At 42.9% G+C, this 21,643-nt stretch overlaps 1 protein-coding gene across 1 annotated transcript in view; it reads right to left on the bottom strand.

The window, feature by feature from the left end:
• Positions 1-17,050, bottom strand: part of TESK2 (testis associated actin remodelling kinase 2) — an 83,640-nt gene extending 66,590 nt beyond the window's left edge. Inside the window, exons 1-2 of the mRNA XM_074597455.1 lie at positions 16,802-17,050; positions 8,592-8,895 (exon numbers count right to left, since the gene is read on the bottom strand). Coding sequence (XP_074453556.1) covers positions 8,592-8,813 — 222 coding nt within the window. The 5' untranslated portion in view covers positions 8,814-8,895; positions 16,802-17,050. The remainder of the gene's footprint in view (positions 1-8,591; positions 8,896-16,801) is intronic.
• Positions 17,051-21,643: the final 4,593 nt, after the last annotated feature.

Below are 21,643 nucleotides of genomic sequence, written 5' to 3' on the forward strand. Positions count from 1 at the left end.
TCAAAATCCAAGTTAATAAAGATTCCCGTTCTGGAAAGTGATGTCTGCAAACTCTGAGCCACTGGTTTCCAAAATCTTCTCCAGTGGGATTTTGCTGAGCATGGGCTGAAAACCATGCAGCAGCTACCCTGCCTTGAATTCAGATTCTCTTGCCGTTTTTTCCACACGTTTTCCACGTCCTTTTGCAGTCATCCTCTCCTTTTAATCTGAATTGGCATTGCCTTCTCTGCATGCTCATTTATAAAACTACTCAAATGTCTCCTTCGCTCCTTCCACACATTCACAGACATTTTACTCCTGGAAGAAGGCCTCCATTGACATGATATATCACTAAATGCCACAGGAAAACTGAACCCTCTGTCAGTAATGAGTTGCTAGTAGAGTCAATAAGCAAATAGACAGGACCAGCTGTAAAAACAACTGAAACCGGGAAGTTCTAGCTATAAAAGGATAGTTAAAAAAATAATAATAAAATATGGGCTGGATACACCGAAGGAGGTTCTAGAATCTTCTATAATGGACATTTAAAGGGCAGGTCGAAAATAGCTGCCAAGAACAGATCACATATACTTGAGCCTGACTCAGCTAAGGATACTGTAGTAGTTCTCATAACATCCCTTCACAGCTTTACATTAATTTTAAAGTTAGGTGATATTATATATTAACCTAATTGTGTAAGTGTTTTACAATAGCAATATACATACATGAACACACAGACTTCTGTAAGACCTCTGACTTCGTGCCACAATCCACTACAACTAGATTAAAGACTGGCTAATGATAGCTGAAGATACAGTTGTATGTGACAAAGCAGCGTAAGATAGGGAAGTCTTTTACTGAGCTTCCACAGGAACTGAGCTAGAGCTCCTGTTACTCAATATTCTGCATTCACTTCCAATTCACTGATGAAAGTTGCCACTCAGAAAAACTGGAAGCTTCTAAGTTTGTAGCATTACCCTGTTCACATTATTTCACTACGTAGTGAAGGCCATTTCATATTTTAGGTTCATCTGAGCTAAAATAAACATGCCCAAATGAAAAACTTCACTACAAACAAGGACTGAAGGCTACAGAATAGGAGACCCATACCAATTAAACATAAGGTACTAATGTGCAATAACAACAACAAGTAGTGTGCATTTTGAAAGTGTGACAAAAGCAGAAGGATAGTTTTTACATGTCATTGTTAAGAACAAAAGTAGCGTGTTCTGACTTAGGATGTCCACTTTAAAAAGAGAAAGATGTTGGAGATGTTGGAAAGACTTAAACCTATATTGCAAGAATTAAGTCATTCCCAGAGTGGGGTAGGAGAGGAAAGAGACAGAAATTGGGACTAGTTAACACACCAAGAAAGTCAAAACCTAACTTAATAACATACATCAAGTTTTATATGGAGGAAAGATGAGGTACTAAAAAGATGCTGGCCCAGACAAAGCAATACAAAGAACAACTGGGTGAACGAGTAGGTCCAGAGACTTCAAGTTAGGTACAACTTAGTGCCTGAGGACTGGAGGAAAGCCAATGTCACTCCAGTCTTCAAAAAAGGCAAGGAGTAGGAGTCAGGGAACTACAGGCCAGTCAGCCTCACCTCCATCCCTGGAAAGATGATGGAGCAGCTCGTTCTGGGCGTCATCTCAAGGCACGTGGAGGAAAAGAAAGCTATCAGAAGTACTCAACATGGATTCACCAAGGGGCAATCATGTCTGACTAATCCGATAGCCTTCTATGATGGCATGACTGGATGGATAGATGAGGGGAGGGCGGTAGATGTGGTCTACCTTGACTTAAGCAAGGCGTTCACCACAGTCTCCCACAGCATCCTCATAGGGAAGCTTAGGAAGAGTGGGTTAGATGAATAGACAGTGTAAGGTGGATAGATAGCTGGTTGAAAGACAGAGCTCAGAGGGTCATGATTAAGGGCACAGAGTCTAGTTGGAGGTCAGTGGCGAGTGGTGTTTCCCCAGGGTCAGTACTGGGTCCAGTCCTCTTCAATATATTCATCAATGACCTGGATGAGGGGATAGAGTGCACCTTCAGCAAGTTTGCCGATGACACAAAGCTGGGGGGGGGTGGCTGACACACCAGAAGGCTGTGCCGCCATACAGAGAGACCTGGACAGGTTGGAGATTTGGGCAGAGAGGAACCTTATGAAATTCAACAAGGGCAAGCATAGGGTGCCGCACCTGGAGAGGAATAACGCCATGCACCAGTACAGGTTGGGGGCTGACCTGCTGGAGAGCAGCCCAGTGGAAAGAAACCTGGGACTCCTGGTGGACAACAGGATGACCATGAGCCAGCAATGTACCCTCGTGGCCAAGAAGGCCAATGGCATCCTGGGGTACATCAAGAAGAGTGTGGCCAGCAGGTCGAGGGAGGTCATCCTCCCCCTCTACTCTGCCCTGGTGAGGCCACACCTGGAGTGCTGTGTCCAGTTGTGGGCTCCCTGGTTCAAAAAGGACAGGGAACTGCTGGAGAGGGTGCAGCAAAGGGCTATGAAGATGATTAGGGGACTGGAACACCTCTCTGATGAAGAAAGACTGAAGGACTTGGGTCTCTTCAGTCTGGAAAAGAGACGGCTGAGGGGGGACCTTATCAACACTTATAAATACTTAAAGGGTGGGTGTCAGGAGGATGGGGCCAGGCCAGGATCTTTTCAGTGGTGCCCAGCGACAGGACAAGAGGTAATGGGCACAAACTTGAGCATAGGAAGTTCCACCTAAACGTGAGGAGGAACTTCTTTACTTTGAGGGTGACAGAGCACTGGAACAGGCTGCCCAGAGAGGTGGTGGAATCTCCATCTCTGGAGACATTCAAAACCTGCCTGGACACGTTCCTGTGCAACCTGCTCTAAGGTGACCCTGCTCTGGCAGGGGGGTTGGACTACATGATCTCCAGAGGTCCCTTCCAACCCTATGATTCTATGAAATTTACAACAGTGAGGTAACACGCTGGGCACTGGAATCCATGATACTGGCTTTGAGGTCTTCAGTTCAGAACTAAATTAAATAACCAACAATGGGGGGTGGGGGTTGGAACAAAACCCAAACTGCCTTGTATGTGGTGACAATATATGCTGTAGACAAAATACCAGTTACTGATAAAATATAACGACCTTTGATTATGTGGCAGTGCGTGTGGAGATGACCTAATAACTCTTCCAAGCCTTAACTCTTTGAGAAGTCCATAATGCCTTTATTTTTAAACATACAGTTTAACCATGAGATACAATAGGCAAAGTATAACATGAAAGTAGATAAACATGCCAACCAAGACAGATAAATTCTTTTTTTTTTCAGTCAAGTGACCTGTCTGTTCTCATAACCTTTGTGTCTGAAGTCCTATGAGTTAGCCCCTCACTTACTCTATTGTACTGTTCTTACTCTGCACTGTTTATTCTAGTTCGCAAGTTCTGTCAAACCTAGGTCAGAGGCCAAAAGAAGAAAGTGACTACTGTTTAACATCAAACATTTCTGCACTGGACTCCTCAAGGCCTGCAAAATTATAGACAAACACAGACGGACATGTTAATCAAGCAGAATGGTAATCAAGTCATAAAGCACAAAAGAAGACAGCTCTCAATGAGTCACTTTGGGAAAGCCAGATCAGTAGTATCTCAGATCTACCACAGTCAATTGTTCCAAAGATCAAGCCCACCAGCATGACAATGTGCCTGAGACACATGACATAGTATCATAAATGATACAAACCATAAATGATACTAAATAGTGTACTTTAGAGGCAACAGAACCACCAGTTTTATCCTAAGTACATTACAAGTATTTGATAAAAAAATAATTATATGTAAGTGTTCTTCACGCTACCCCTAAGCACAACTCCACATCAGACCTGTTTCTTCTTTCACATTAAACAGCTGGATGCTGCTTATCTTTAAGGAACCTTGAAGACATTAAATAAATACGAGAAACAGGATCCTAGCCTCAGGCACAAGGTATGTGTTTAAGCAGGCACACCTTTCCTGATCAGTCAGCACTTTTGAAACTCAGAGCATACAAATTTAACCATACCAAATAGAGACTGACAGCCAATTAATGAATTGAGGACCATCATTCCAGGATATTCAAATAGGAGGCCCTACAGCATGAGCACATACAGCATGAATATCCTGAGGATACTGACCCATTTGTAACCACCACCCATCTTGTTAAGTCAAGCAAAAGTACGCTGCCCTGTCTTTGTATTCAGACTTGGCCTTGCACCTGGACAGGGACAGTGCTAGCTTCATAGGCTATGGAGTCCAGACATCACAGAACAGCACTGACATTTCCAGCATTTGTTTCTCAAGGGTATCCATGTTCTATCAGCGTTAAAATTCATCATATCTTGTTTTTCACATGGCTTTGATGCATCTTAGATGACATCTATATAAATAAGCCAGGCAAACGTGATCTAGAAGGAAATACTATAAAGTAGCAATGTAAAACCATAATCAAAGGAGTAGCTAGTGGTTCACAGGTAAACTGGTAAGATTATCCAGTAGGACTCTGCAGGAACCTGCCTGAAGTCAAAACACGGAGTGAAGGAGGGCCAAGCACTTCTGAGACAGGATTAGAATTCAAAGTGATCTTGAAAAATTAAGAAATGCTTGAAGGGGGGGCAACACCAAAGAAACAACTAACCAACCGAAAAGTCCTTAACCCAGCAGGGATTAGTAGGTAAAGTTTGCTTCACAAGTGCACACCTAGGAAAACTGTGTAGCCAGATGTACTGCAGAAAGGATCTCAAGTTATAGGGGATCGTAAACTGAGTACTTAGCGCTTGGTGCTTTCAGGAGGTATGCCAAAATGGGAAGGCTGATTTTCATCTCAAAATTTTTTCTTTGGAGGCACCCATGCCCATGACAAACTCATGAATTCTTCCCTGGATGTCAAAAGACTTCACCATTCCTCAACAGTTAAAACCCTCAAACTGCCCAGTGACCACACCTGCCTAGCAACACGACCTCCCCAACACGCAAACACACGGGACACTGAATTTACATGATTCTATATTGGATCAATGATCCCTGTTTTCATGTATACATGGATAATAAATCACAAAAAGTCCATTTTTAACATTCAGCCAAAGAGTCGAAGTATTTCCAGTCTCTCTCAAAAGTTCAGCTACAGAATACAGAGCCAACAAGAACACCTGAAGGAATTTGCTAGCAACTTGAATATTTAGTACTGGCTTTGAACCTGAAGGTATATTTGAATAGAAAAAGATCCTGGATTTTAGTCTGACTGCTGTTCCAACACACACATTTTATAACAAGTAGTATCTATTTTCTAATACAGTGTTTAGTTTCAGTATGATGCTTAACTCCCCCACAATTACTTAGAGCTCCATCAGCCCCTTACTGATCTTCCCTGCTAGGAATTTAAAGGTTTGGGATCGTGGCTAGGCATTGTTACATAAACAGTCTTTGCCCAGCTCAATCTTAAAAGCAAACCTCAGTGTGCTGCACTTGCCGTTGAAAATTAGAATAGGCACTAGTCAGTCAGCTGCTTCAAACTAGATTTCTAATAGTTGGACAAAGTTCAGTTTTTCTGAAGTAGCTTCTCTAACACTTAGTATGCAGGCGAACATGAATTTGAATTGTTATAGTGATGGCTAACAAAATCAAAATGCTAGTTTAATACTTTATGCTGAATAAAAACCAAAGTTTAATTTGTGTACGAATAGAGGTGCACTAGAAATGCTAAAAGATCATTCATAGCACATATGACCATTAATATATACATCTAAGTTGTAATGTACTCCTATTCCCAAATTAAGAGAAGGCAACATCTACCCACCGTGAGAGACTATATTTAAAAAGAAGTTTCCACAGAAAAGGATGGAGTGGAAGAAATCACTGAAAACAATTGTCAGTTACATAGCAAAACAAAAATCTCAAACCATCAAAACAGTCCAAGTGTTCTTCGCTAGAACACTTGAGTGAACCTAATGTATGACACTCACAAAACAACAGAAAAGTATATAATTGAAAAGTCTCTGGTGACATGGGAGTTTTGGAGACACCTCTGCTAATTTAAAGGGAAGGCTTCATTGCTCTTTTGAAGTTACTTACACAGTAAGTCTACAACTATCCTGTATTTTTCTCAAGTTCAATCATTTAGCTGTGAGCCCGCAGATCAGACTGAACTTTAACTGTGTCAAACCGTGAGGCTCTCCTTCCTGGAAGCACATCAAGGTTCTTGCATGAAATCTGATGATCAGCACAGTAGGATTAATGACAGAGGTGGTCAGGCTGATAAACTAGCAGAACAGAAACCTGCTTAAATGAGCATGGAACTGCATCTAAGATAAGGTCGTAATGCATTCTCACCCCTTTGTGCCAAAACTGAAGCGAGACCTTGTTTGAAACTGATGTGAAAGAAAAGACTTTATCACTCATTGTCTCCCGGCAGGAGGTCTGTGGTTGTTTCTGGGAAAACAGACACTAGATACTCTACCTACCATTGGTCTCAGAGTAGTGCCACTGATTGCAGACTGACACCATGTGATGTCTAGTTTAGCTTACTGAAAGGGGGAATGGCAGGGGAAGGTTTTTAAAGAGTTAGCAGACTTATTTATGCACAGGAAGGCAAATTGAGCATCAGGGATTTCTCTCAATCAACATAAGTTCTCCAACAGCTGTTTACCTCTGTATGCCAGTACCTGATTAAACCAAGTGCCCTCTTAAAATAAGATAGTCGTAATAAATCAATTACTATATGCATGCTGGAAAACTGCCTTTACTTTTAGCCACTTTTTTCCCCCACCTACTTTTGTTTCCTCAGCAATCACAATACCATACCTTTCTGCTGGATATGCAAGCACCTTCCCTCAGGGCTCTTCTCTGTGATGTTCCTCACCAATCATGGTAAAATATTATAGCTATGTCACCTAGTAAGTCTGTTCACAAAGTATGTAGCTACTCAACTACAAAACTTTTTGAAGTTCCAACATAAATATGATTGGTAATACCACTATATGATAAATTCATAACCTAAGCACTGGAAAATCCAAGTATTAAAGAGGGCTAAATCCTGAATTTGCAGAATAGGGCAAGATGCAAGCTCTAATCAGCAATACTAAGACAACGCTAAGACAAAACTACTCCAAAACACGAATTCTGAAATTCACACAAACCAAGGTCTGTTATTCCTCAGTTACTTAAAGATGACCCAAGTCTATTGGTATCCTTATACAATTCACAGCAGCTTCGCCATAAAAGCTGTAAAGATGAGTTCCAGTGGCACACAGAACTTTATAAATCAGTTCATTTCACATGAAGAAATGTCTGGATACAAAGACATTTGCTACAAAATGCACTACGGAAAGTTTTCCAAACAGGAAAATAAAAAGAAAAAACAAACAAAAAAACAAAACCTTCTTTTCAATTGGTATACAAGCTGGCTTTATAAAAACCTGACCTGTACCAAGTCTCCTACACACCCCAAATAGAATTCTTCATGTCCACCCATTTGAAAGAATTAAAAACTTGTGTTAGTGGAAATTAAATTTTATATATCTAGCTAAACAGAAAAAACTTGTGTGGAGTGACTTGCCTTTACATAATTAATGCTTTTGTGTATTAAAGCAACATAAAAATAATTTTCATTGTCTAATTCACATATCTATTCACAGCAATAAAGCTGGATAAGAGATTTTTTTGGCTTAACTTCTTAAAGAAAAGACCACATGAGGTGTCATGGAATGGACATAATATACTGTGAGATAAAGTTCTCTGGCATTTCACTGAAATGGAAATAGTTTGGAGGGTGATTTCGTCACGAACTAGGACAAATGAAACAAATTATTTTTGCAATGCCTGAAAACCTGGAAGTCAACTCAATGTCCTATTCAATAATCCTTATAAAAACAGTCAGAACAGCAGAAATATCACCATCACTATAAAACTGGGGTTGTCTGTATGGTTTCACAAATTGCTTTACAAAGATATTATCCACTTCCCAGATTCACAGTAGCAAGTCATTGACAACATCAGATTTTCTCATTCATACTATTTACTTCAAACCAATCTCTGATTATTTGAGTTAAAGGCATGGCATAACAGGCAGCAAAGGAAACAGAAGACCACCTAATTGTATAGTAACTTCAGTGCAATAAATTTTGTAGTTTCAAATTCAGTAATCACCTGTAAATCTCCTAACACATGCATCTAGCGTTGGGAGGCAAAGACTATCGAAGGAATGAGTACAACCCCACAAAACTAAACTAGATAAATTAAAGACATTCACACTTACATATAAGGGAACCAATAGCCATTGGTGTTTAATACACTACATGAATGCAAAAATACATGGCAGAGACAAAAATAACCAAGTTTTTTTAGCTTTTGCTGTTTCTTCCAAAATGCCTCTGAAACTCCCTCAAAAAATTACAAATAATAAAAAAACAGCTGGAAGAGTGTCAGAGGAAACATTTGAGACCTGCAAGTTCTTCATCACTCACATCCTGAATAAAGCAAATACAAGAACTAACAGTTGACTTCAGTGAAAAGCACTTCTGCTGATACTCTCGTACTTTCTCAGCACCAAACACGAAGCAATCAACACAAAGACAAGAACGAACTAAACACACACCTTGAACACCTCAGAGAAGAAACCAGAGCCGATTTTCTCACATGTGAAGTCATCGAGACGAGTCAGTCTGGAAAAGGCACTTATCAGGGCTCTGTAGGAAGATGTACAAACTCTTCCTATCTGGGAGACAGTCCCTTCTCCTCCAGCGCCACCATCAAAGTCTTCAGCGCGCTCCAAGCGTGGTGGAAATCCTGCTATTGAATTCCGCTTACTTCGGTCCATTTTGAAAAAAAGGTTTTATTTTGATAAGGGAGGACTTCTCACATCTTAGGTAATCTGCTGTCTTCTCTACTCTTGTTGGAGCCTACAATACAAGAAATTGAGATTACCGTTATTGTAAACATATCTAATAAGTTTGCTAGAACTCCAACGCAGTTTACACCAGTTTAAGGGATTAAGGGAAAAAAAAAGCAGAAGAGATCCAAGTAGAGGCACAAAAACACAGAGGGGAAAAAAACAAAACAAAACAAAACCACCACAACCAACCACGCAGCATCATCAGTAAAGACAGACGATCTATTGAACTTTTCCTTTAGATTCATGCACATAACCTATGCTCTGGCTATTACAAGATGAATAGGTTTGGAACTCAAAATTTAACTAGTAACAACTTTCATTCCCCCCCCTTTCTTTTTTACTTAAGTTCTGGTTGCTAAAGCAAGCAACTAAGCAGGAGGAAACCCACAAAATGTAATGTTCTAGTCTACTTCAGTAACAGTTGGTGACCAATGTACCGCTATTGCAAGAAACCATTTCTCATTAGGGACTGAACAAAGGATCCGTAACTTTAAAAGAACAGATCAACTTTCAGTTGACATAAGGAAAATCATTACCCAGGAATAACAGTAGCTGGAGCACCAAAACCTTTGTTTGTAAGCTTCCACCTATGAGTGTTCCAAGACCGATTCCTTAACTGGTAAGAACACAAGCTTATATCCACTGAAGATCTAGCCCCAAAATTTATAAAAACATCAACAATCCTGGTACAAAAACAAAGTATTCTTATAAGAAACTGCCAGAACAATTCTCCCCACAAACACACTTATAAAGCTATATTAATTTCAGTTCAACTGAAAACACAGGAAATAAGCTACATTTGCCAAGTAGAACAAAAGAAAAATAAGAAAAAAAAAAAGGGAGGAGGGAGAAATAACAGTAAGGGAATTTTTTTTATTATTTTTAAGAGGATGATGAAGTAATCAGGATGACTCTGGAGCCCATCAAATTCAGCTTGGACTAGCAAACCTGACAGGTGGCCTATTTTTTTTTTTTCTTTAAGCCTTAGACTCAGGAGGTTATTCATCTTTTCCACACTTAACTGTTCATTTACAGCAATTTGGCGAGCCCCTACAAAACTTGAACAAAGTGAGCAGTCACAAAGAGGATAGATTTCTCTTTTTTTTTTCCTGAGGGTGAATGAAAAAATGGAGGGAGGGGAAGGAAACAATAACATTAAGAAAAAAAAGGTGGACAAAATAATCATGAAGCAGGGAGCAGGCCAGGCAATTATACTTCTATTGACACAGATGTACAGAACCTGAACAATACACTAAATTTGAAGAGCATCTCAAAAACAGAAACACACCAGCTGTCCTCTGAATATACAGCAGTGCTGCTAACCCATGTTTTGTATGCAGTGTATCTTTCAGAGATGCTCTGTTCCAATACATCAGAAAAACACATAGTCCTTCCCTGCCTTCAGAAGTAAGATCTGTTGAACTGCATGGAATTAATCTGAGGTTCTCCTCTCCAAAAAAGAGGGGAAAAAAGAAAACAAAACAAAACACCACCACCATATTTTTCAAGGGTGTTTATTTCAAACATCTTAACGCTTAGCTCTCTAAATGTGAGTTGGGCAGAGGTGGACATAAGAGAGTCTTACCAGGGCCTGATTAAGAAAATTTAATCTCTATCAAATCCCACATCATGGTATTCATACAGAATTTCATAGGCAGACGCCCACACACGTGAGCTTACTGCACTTTTCAGTTGATAGTACTACATAGTCTAGCGTTATGGCGTGGCTGACTGCCACACAGAAGATCAGGATCCAATTTCTGACCTCATATTCTTGCTCCATGAGCCTTGAGGGTCTGGAAATGGTACAGAAGCACCATGGGAAGATAAAGCCTGTTATATCTCCCCAGCAGAGAAAAATAGCCCAGAGAACCTCCTCAGCTACAGAGAAGATGCCCAGGAATTTTCAAGGCATACTTAAATAATTCCTTTTGATCTGAAAGGGACAAACTAGCACTTGGTTACTTTTCAAGGACATAAAGAAAGAACTGTCTATGGAAGAAGGATAGACAGGAAACCATGGTGTTAACAATTCATTTTCTGGAATAGCAGATCCAAGTATCTTTGGAGACTGACCAGAAAACCCACTGTAATTGAAGAAACAATTTCCTAGAACTTATTTGCATCAGAGTAGTACCCACACACACTAGACACTTTCCAAGGTAGGGAGTAAGCATTTGCCCCAGAAATGCACGGTCTGCCACTCCAGTATCACAGTAACACCATATGAAGTGGACCCTGAAGCTTGTAGGCACCCCTGCTAAATCTAGTGAAACAACACATCTGCACTGCAGCCCAGCAAATAAACTTATAGTCCTGATTTACAAGTTGCTTTAAGTTCTCAGGCAAAGCAAAAACAAAATGCAAAATGCAAAAACAAAACAGGGAAGACTGCTGTTGTCTTAACTGCAGGAAGACATCAAGTTAGGTAGGCTACCTTAAACCGAAGGAAAAGCCTAACCCTGTCTTAAGTATCCAGATACCATTAACAAAAGATCAGCTCTCGAAGTCTCTCAATCTATTTAACAACAACAAAAAAAAAAATCACCCTCACACATACACATCCTTTTGATTGAAATCACATGGTGAACTTTGCAAAACTCTACACAAATCCCACAATGAAAGAAGAGATTCAAAGCACTTCACACAACATAAACCCCAAAAGGTTTTGCCATCTGGACTCCCAAGTAACCCATTCGTTCATTTTTGCCTGCTAGAGTTTGCCTTCTTTCCAGACAGCTACATGAAATCCTTGGAAATTATTAGGATAGAGCTCCATTTGTCTAGTATTCTGCCCAGGATTGCATATACAGAATTGGAGGAAAATCTCAAGTGGGCACATTTCCAAGTGGGCCTCCTGTCATTTTGGCCAATTACACTAATGATCACATTCTCAATGAAATCAACCAAGGTTTAATTGACTGTCAAGTCAGTCTGAGGTACTTTAATTTACTACCTTGTATGGTTAATTAAAGTGCACTGAACAGAATCCAAGACTATCCTGCAAATCCTGCAACCAACTAAAAAGTTGTTGGGTATTTTTTTTTTCATATTAAAGTTCAGCTTAAAAACTATTAAGTTGTGCTCAACAGCCAGTGAAAAAAAAGACTCTAAACACTCTAAAAAACATTTCCCAATAAATTCTCAGCTTCAGAGCTCTTTTTCTGACATCCTTACACAAGAAAAAAAAACACACTCCACTCTGCTAAGATAAAAACCTTTTAGAAATACATATCTCAAAATGCATACCTGCCCTACTCATACATTTATTACATCACTAAAAAGCACAATTTCAGTATGTTTCATGCCCTACCACATCTCAATTTCTTGGTTTAAAAAACAAAACTTGAAGAAACAAAAAATTAGCCAAGTTAATATTATATTAAGATCAGTTTCTCCACTGCATGAATGCATTGATTTTTGAACTGCAGAAATGAGTCTAAATACAAATATTATCAGCATTTATTTGGTTAATTAGAGGTTTGGCTTTGGAAACCAATGCCTAAGCCCACAAATATTTAAAGATGGAAATCCCATAATAGCACACCCAGTTATACCCCACACATCAATGTAAAACTAACAGGTGACATATATTAGCCAGTACTTAACATTTTATACTTCACAGATATAAAAATGGGTAAGGCTTCTCAACTTTAGCAGCATGCCTCCAATGCCTCAGGTCCTTCCAAAAACATTTCAATTCATTACTAAGACTTTTTGTCCCCTGTATCTTTATAAATATGTGCATATGTGCACTCAAATGTCAAACTCACAATTTCCTAAAAGATGGCCTTAACAACAACAACCATTTTTAGACACAGAAGACTGTCGCTAGGCATTCAGCCTGGAAAGCAATAAATCTGGTGGATGCATGTTATTAATTTGAAAAGGTTTTCTGAAGAACAAGATGCCAAAGCTTTGACATAAGTCACTTGCCAGGAGTTAACTGTTTAAACTCATAGTCTGATGTAGCTTCAAAACCCAACACTACAAAAACATGAAGGAATTATGCTGGCAAGTGTCACTCAACAAAATAATAACTTGGGGGGGCGGGGAAGGGAAAAAGAATTCACTGCAGTAATGTGCAAATTTCAGAAAAGCTTCAAAGGTATGTAAAGAACAAAATCTGACTGAATTGACTTTGTGGTCATAAGCCTAGACAGGAAAAAAAAAAAGTTTGGGAATGAAACACAAGAAATCAAACTAAGCAGGTAAAGAGAACAAGGCATTCCACAATTTTGTTCTCAACTGCTCTCATACGCTTTCCTAACAGAGGAAAGTTACTTGGTTTGTCCATAACTTTCTTTGGGAGAAAGACAGTATCAAATATTTATTTACAGACAAGTAACAGAGCTTGCACTATGTTTGGCCCAGCTCATTCTGAAACTGAAGTCTTTTTGTCCTTTTGACTACTTTTACAGGGTAAGTCTTATGGTTGAGTTTATAGTCTGAGTTACGACGTTGCACTCAAACGTGAAAATCCCAACATTTTCTGTTTTCATTTAAGTAACATTTTGCTTTAGTTTAATCTCCCTTGTAGGGGATAATTCCTAGTTCTAGCCAGTACTGTCACAATATAAGCTTCACACAAGTAGGGCTGACATTCCTCAGAAGAGCCATGCGTTAGCCCTACTACACCACTCCAGAAACTGGAAATCTGCTAAACTGCATCGTGGTTTTATAATGCAAACAAACCTCCACAAGAGGCTAAGCTGAAACAAACAGTTCATTTATTTTGTGACTGCAGCCAAGTTTGAAAACAGTAAGAGAGACCAGCCATTAACTTACTGCAGAGCTCAGGCTTCAGGGCCAAGGTTGTAGGTTTAAAAAATATTTGCATCAAGCGTAGACATAAATTCTGGCACATGTTTAGAAGGCAAACATAACTGGGGGGAGGAATATTAAAAACCCACAAACAAACAGAAAACCACTTGATCCTTATGCCCATAGTATAATCGCCAACAGTTTCTAGGGTCCAATTTCAATACAAAAATAAACAGAAGGACCTTGCAAAAATCCATTCCTTTCCTAGCCGGGTTTTAGTCACTCCAATCCACAGTGCAGACAGACTCCAGCCTAGTTAGAGCATCGTTAGAGTTAAATAATCACTCAAGTAGATCATGTACAACACACAGCTGCTGCTTCAAATGGATAATTTTAATATATTAAGTTTGCCTAACAAAACAGAGCTCAGTAAAGACACCAAGAAGCAGTTCATGCCTTCCAGGTGTCAGCAGGCTGACATTTGCTTAGCTCTTGAGAAAAACAAAGGGAATCAAAGCCTTCCAATACCAGCAGGTACTGTGACATCTCAATAATCAAGGAATTTCCCGCTCAGCCTCTCCACCAGGTTTATGACCAAGGGCTGACAGCTCTATTAGAACTGGGGAGGGTTCACGGGAGACAGGAAACAACTTTCCGTTGTTTCGATGCAGCCAGTGAGACAATCCACCACTGCAAAGGCAAGAAAAGAGAATAGGAATGCTTGAAAGAAGGATGAAGATAAAGTAAGCAGATGGAATTTCATACCCGACTGACCTCTCTTGGACACAATCTTACGTTTATACGTCATCACACCAGACAGTCCATATTTCTATTTTCCAGCTGAAAGTATCATCTCCACAAATATTTAAAACACATTCTGTAACCTACCCTTAAAATACAGCTGAAACACCAGTCCATGCTAGTGGTTTCATGTTACGGTTAAACAGTCAGTACCACGTTTACTTCAGGTACCGGCTGCAGAAGCAGAACAGTAACACAGTCTTGACTAATTTATTTATGAATTTTTGAAGCGAGAACAGGGCTTCCCAAACCTATTGTTGTTAAGGTATTGGAGACACTGGAGTCTGCTGGTATTTACATCTCAATCTGAAGCACCCTGGATACCAAGGGGAAACATGTAACTCTCAGTTTGTGAGCCGCAGACCTGGAGCGCACAAAGTCAGCCTTCAAAAGCAAAGTTATCTCAACTAATTCAAGTCCTGGTTGCAAGAGCTGCTACAGCTTTCCAGTACAATCAATGGGACAATCATATAAAAAAGTGGCTTAGCCACTACCAGAAACATGTTTAACTTAAGAAAAAGTAACAGGACCATATGAAAAGAAGCTTACTATCTAAGTCAGAAAGAGGACGTGGCAACAGATAACAGATGCAGCCAGTGTGATAGAGTTGCCAACTATTAGATGTACTTACTGATAAATACACAACCTCAAACGAATATTTTAGGGAACTAACAATCAGGAAGAGGGCTTTAAAAAAAAATAACCTATGAACATTGACCATTTTTTCATCTTGCCTAGAAAAGCACTTATTTTTGTGCCAGGCTGCAAGAATACAACAAAAACTTTGTCATTGTGCAAATGCACGGTTCTCAGCTACAGGAAGAATGCAGAAAGGGAACCTATGATGCAAGTGAACCACAAGCTTCATTCTTTTCTACAGCAGACACAGAAGCAACAGTCTCCTCCTTTAACCCTGCATTTCTTTCATGGATTTGTGAAATCATTTGCATAAAGAATTACAATGGCAAAAGCAAACATATAGAATCAGAGGGTTCAACTAGGTTACAGGAGGCCTATACCACCAGAACACCTCACCTGGACCAACTTTCTCCTTCCACGGTTACAAAAACATTAAGCACAGAAGCAAGGACTGCTCTGTCCCTATTTCCTGCTCTGCTCCCACTGCCAGCTGTTCATCCTAATGATACAGCACAAAACGAATTCCAAGTAAAAAACATAGGGGAGCACGCACTTTACACCAGGTACAGGGAACACACCCCTTTGCCTTCAGTTCAAGCTGCTCATGTTTTGCATGCAAGTTTTACATGAAGACAAACCAAAACAGACAATGGAACTACACAGCCCCGTCTACAGCTGTACAGTACACTTCTGCAAGAGTCAGAAAATGACACTTTTATTGGCCTATCAGGATATGGTACGCAACAATAATTTCCAAAGATGATGACTAAATGGAAAGGTTTATGGTTAGTCCACTGGGCATATCAGAGTTTCTCATAAAAAAACTTATCTTAGGTTGTAAATTCCACTGCCTAATTAAGTCCATAGAACTGTAAGTCTGTTGATTTTGCAGACAATAAAGTATGCTAGAACTCTGATCCCCACTAAAATAAAAGAATAGCCATTTCACTCGAGACATACAGGTTTCTCATAAATAAGCAGAAATATTACCTGTAAGTATTTTTTAGGGGGACAAACAGAAACGGGTAAACTTAAATAAGATTCAATTCAGCACTCTTGAAATTTTAGCTTTCAACTATCAAGGTACCACCTGTCAGAACAGGTGGAAAGTCCCCCGTACTTAAAGCAAATACAGTTCCCACCGTCAAAGGAACGCAACATTACGAGTGATCACCTGCACTTACACAGCTCCTCTCACCCGAAGGCTGCAGAGCAAACACACACGCACATACACCTGAGCAGCCGAGCCTGTCATTAAAACATGATTCACCTATTCCTACGGGGTAGCACTTAAAATAGCAAAACCCGAGCCCAGCTTTCACACCGCTTGGCAAAGCCACCATTTTCAAGGTAATCCCCACGCGGCTGGGCAAAGATCCCACGGCCGGGTTCGACAGACCCTTGCCCCCAGATCAGGGTTTCGGAAGCCGGCTTCCATCCGCCCAAGCGGGTGCTCGGGCGTCCTGCAGCACCCACTCCCCACCCCCGCCTCACCTCATGGCCCGGGGCGAACGCTTACACCTGCTCACCCAAACGCATCCCTCACCTCACCGCCTTGGCGGGAGGCGGGACGGCGGGGACCCCCCCCTCCGCTATAGGGCTGGGTGCCCTTCCTCGGAGCGGCCCCCTTCCTCCCTCACCGCCTCCACACGTAGGGACCGTCCCCTCGCCGGACACCCCCCGCCCGCTCCCCGCGCGCCGGCCGTTACCTGAGCGGCGGCGCCAGCAGGGCCTGCGGGCGGCGCGGGCTCTCATGGCCGCATACCCCACCCGCGGCCAACCCCCCCGGCCGCTCAGCAGCCCGGCGAGGGTCTGCCCCACCGCTGCGGCAAGCGAGGGGGCCCCATGTGAGGAGTGAGCCCAGCTGCGGGACCCGGGGCCGCGAGCGCCGCGGCTCCTCCTCCTCCTCCTCCTCCTTCCACCGCCCCCGCCTCCTCCTCCTCACGCGTTCGCGCTCCCCAGCGAGCGCCGCCGCCGAGCCGCCCACAGAGCAGGGGCGGCACCCAGCCAGGAACCGCCCCTCCCTAGCAGCCAATCAGCGCCGGGCGGGGCTGGATGAACGGCGGCCATCGACCAATGGAGAAAGGAAAACCAGGCGGAGGGATTCGCAGGTAGTCCACGTGAGTATTCCTTTCTAATTGGCCAGAAGTCACTTGAGAGGCAGGCGGCTTGACCAACCATGCGAGCGACAACAACTCCCGAGACGCGAGCGGGAGCCAGTGGCAGGAGTGAGAGAGGGGCGTTGCTAGGGGCGCCTCGCTTTCACTGGTGGAGCCTTTGAAGGCGGGCTATAAATAAGAGAGTTAGCCAGTAGCGGCGCGGTGCGCGCGGTGACGGACGGGCGGCAGAGCCAATCCCCGTGTGTTTATAGGCAGCGGGGGGCGTGAAGCTGTCAGAGGAACGGGCATTGCGGAGGGCAGTGAGTCCCGGCAGGCCGCGCGCCGGTGCCGTGCTAGCGGCTGGTCGAGCCGCTGAGGAGAGCCCGGGGTCCCGCAGCGCTGAGGCGGGGGGAGGAGGGTGGCGGGTGACGGACTGTCCCGGTAACGGACTGTCCGCCCGGGAAGCGCAGAACCCCCGTCCTGTCGGAGAGGGGCGACGCCCGCGGGGCCTTGCTGCGCACCTCGGGCCTGCGCCGGGTCGGGCCTTTCAGCAATACCCAGCTTTAAAGTGACAGTAATTGGGCTGCGTGGCGGCATCTCTGCTGTAATTGCCCCTGGGTACCCGTCCCCCTACTAACGTTTCCCACAGGGTTTGTCCCTTGTTCTGGTCTCTTGCTCCCTGCAGCTTTCACAACTTCGGTGAAAAGTGGTTCTGGTGATGCTCTCGTACTTTGTCAGCACCAAACACGAAGCAATCAACACAAAGACAGGCCAGAGCCGATTTTCTCACACGTGAAGTCATCGAGACGAGTCAGTCTGGAAAAGGCACTTATCAGGGCTCTGCAGGAAGACGTACAAACTCTCCTATCTGAGAGACAGTCCCTTCTCCTCCAGCGCCACCATTAAAGTCCTCAGCGCGCTCCAAGCGTGGTGGAAATCCTGCTATTGAATTCTGCTTACTTCAGTCCATTTTAAAAACAAGACTCTTGTTGGAGCCTACAATATAAGAAATTGAGATTATTGTTGTTGTAAACATATCTAATAAATTTGCTAGGACTCCAACACAGCTTACACCAGTTTAAGGGATTAAGGGGAAAAAAAAAAAAAGCAGATGAGATCCAAGCAGGGGCATAAAAAGAACAGGAAAAAAACCAAAAACCACCACAACGAACCACATGGCATCATCAGCAAAGACAGACGATCTATTGAAGTTTTCCTTTGGATTTATGGTGCCATGGTGTCAGTCACAGAGGAGCATGCTGCTCTGCCCCTCGAGTCCCTGCCTGTAGCCTGCTTAATGCAGCTCAAATTTTCTGAGGTTTTGGCTGCCAAGCTGTAATAAGCCTGTGATTTTCACATACAAACTGGTATTTTTCAAACTATAACTTATCCACATGTAGGCAGCTTGTAGCAGGTATAGAAAAAGATACCTTCCTTCCTGCTAGGACATGCTGCCAAGCTTCAAGTATCTCTTCCAAAGCACGGCAGGACTAGAACATCTCATTAAATGGTTGTAAGGGGGGTTTGGTTTTGTTTTACATTGGCAAGGGATTGATTTTTTTTCCCTGACCTCATCCTTGGCAAAGGCTGAGCTATGTTTTATTGAAACTCTTCAAAAAACAAAGTTCATTTGCTGTAGAGTCTTGGATAGAATTACCATATCCCAAACAGTTAAAACCAGCAGAGTTATAACTAAAAAGGGTCTCAGACAAGAACACATTGCTCAACCTTGCCATACGATATTAGTAATATGTTTTCTCATTATCCTTTATCATTAAGTTTACATCTAATCTTTTCAGCTCGATCCAAAATGTGCTTGAGGGTGTTTTATGTTGGAAACATCAACACCAACTCTACAAATAATACTGAACGGAGATTTACCATTACAGTTGGATTAAAATCTCTACTCTGCGTTTTACTTTAGTCTCAGAATTTCACCCAAGTCTACAGTGAAACTTTCTCTGTAAATTTAAATGTAATAATTTCTGCACAGGTAATAGCTTAAAAGTATTTTGCGTGGGGAAAAAAGTTGTCCTGTTTTCTTAATTTTCCTTCTCAATTTCCTTCACAGGAAATTTTCCCACACTCCCAAATGTTAAATATCAACTGCATGCAAACAACTATTCTAATGACAGCTCAAACACAGGGTGCAGCAAAGCCTTTGTAATTAAGCCATTAAACAATTATTATCATATTTTAATCAGTGAGGGAGCAGATGGAACTGCTCAGATCCGTCATTGTCATCTGCTCTCTGACACTCGAGCAGAGCTGAGCTCCAGAATGGGGCTTTTCATCAAAATGTAAGTTTTTAGAACTTATTTTTTTTTAAGTTAGATTTCAACGCTGTGCATTTTGATGGGATTTATCCAAGCGAGTTTAAAAGACTTTACAGAGCCAAGCCTGGAACACCGCGGTCCCCGGGGTCGTTCGCTGTGCCGGGGTGCAGTGGTCCCTGCGGCTTTGCTCCCCGTTAGAGAACCCCCCGAGCCTTCTCTCATCTCGCTGTTCCCCCGGTGTGTCCCTCTTCTGGGAGCTGGTCTGGAAGCTATTCGCTAGCTTCAAGATGACATCTGGTGGTAGGTTTTTGTTACTTCTCGTTTTGGGAGCTAATCCCAGCACTGAAGCAAATGAATTATCTTTCCCCAGTTCCTCATCATAAATTTCGCCTCTTTTCTGCTTCCCAAACAAGATGTAGCTTGCCTCTGCTTTTGGCCTGCATATGTCTTACTGGTGATGTCCAGGAATGCAAAGTAACGTCATTAACATATGCCAGTGTGATTCAGTAAGTTATGTCTCAGTTAGAGACACTCATACTGTGTTTGACACAACACTGCATGAGGTCCTGTGATGTATGTCGTTAATCATCCCTGTTCTGAGAGGGAAATAGGGTCGTCTTATGACCCCTCCTATGACTTTATCTCAAAGGCAAGGCCTACGGTTTGAAAGCGGAGAAACACGTGTTTTGCTGGCGACCACGTGCGTATGTACGTCAACAGCAGAACCTTTGTCTGAGAAAGTCCCTGTCCCTCCTTGCAGCTGGCAGAAGTACCCTAGCAAATCCATGGCCTTAAAATCTGCAGAACACGAGTGGCTTTTCCAGTCTTCCTCTGTTTCCCGGAGAGAGGAAAATGAACATTGCATTAGGAGACTCATCAAAGACAGTCATCAAAGGCGAAGTTTTGCAGATGTCACAGCGTACTTCGTTCTAAGGACCTCTCTTTTGCATCCCAGAAGGGTCACGCAGCCTGTAAATGCCGCAGGAAGCTCCACTCGTGGTGGGTATTCCCCTCTCCTCTGGCTGCCCCCGGGCTGCCGCCCCATGCAAAGATCACCCGCTCTGAAAAACAGCTCTGTGGCTTGCGGTTTGCTCCTCTCTGCTCTCACACCGGCTCTCCTCCCCAGACAGATTGCTTTGGCTTTTTAAATGTAACCGGTTTAGCAAAAGAGCAGCCGAGGGTTAACTCACAGGGTGGCAGTAAAAATAGACACGAGAGAAGCTGGGTGAGAGCAGGCAGGAGGGGGAATTCCCTTCCTCCGGGCTTTGGAAATGCCCCCGAGGCAAAGAAGTCTGGGACATTTCTCCTGCCCAAGGAGAAAGATGCTGTGACGTAGCCACGCAAGTTTCCTCCACTGTAGCACAGCAGGTGTTTTCCCCCACAGAGAGATTTTGTGGGCTTCAAAATTAAACAAGCGTCAGGCAACAGGGACTGTCTCTCTCCCCTCCCAGGGGACCAAGATAGGGGTATGGCTTCGAAGTACTGTGACAAGATTGGGCATTTCAGTGTTTTAACCCATTAAATACTTTATGTAATTAAACCCGTTGAGGAAAAACATCTTCTTTAGGCAGGATTGATCAGTTTCTGCTCTGATTTACACCGGGGGAGATCTGGAGTCATGTCACAGGAGCTGGAGGAGAGACTCCCAGCAGGACTGCCTGGAATTTGCCCTTGTCTAATGTCAATGCTGTTCCTTTTCTAGCCCTGTCCTCGGTGAACGTTTAACAGGACGGCCATGAAAAATGATCCCTTTAGGCTTTCAGTCCCACACCAAACCCCCTGGATTTCGAAAAGCCTCTTAATGGGCTTTCCTGGAGGAGCATCCTCCCACCCACACCTCCCTCAGCCAGCCTTGCAGGTGGCCTTTGCAGACCAAGGTGAGGTTTGCTCGTGGTGAGAGGGCATTTCCCACAGCTCTGAGCAGGGGAAGGTACAGCTGGGGCTGTGCTTGGACCGTGTGCTCCTTGTCATGTCATGACCATCCTCCTGGCAGCAAGGAGGGCTCGGCGGGGCCTGCCTGCATGCTGTCCTCTGGACGAGGATTTACATGCCTGCTGATGAAGAACAGGGTTAACGATTCTGTCTCACCACCGGTGCGGACAAGGCAACCAGCGTGTCCTTGTGCACAAAGCCATGCGGCTGCGTCAGTCCAAAGCTGGCACCGTGCATCTCTGCA

This window comes from Larus michahellis, chromosome 8, assembly GCF_964199755.1.
Source record: "Larus michahellis chromosome 8, bLarMic1.1, whole genome shotgun sequence".
NCBI lineage: Eukaryota > Metazoa > Chordata > Aves > Charadriiformes > Laridae > Larus > Larus michahellis.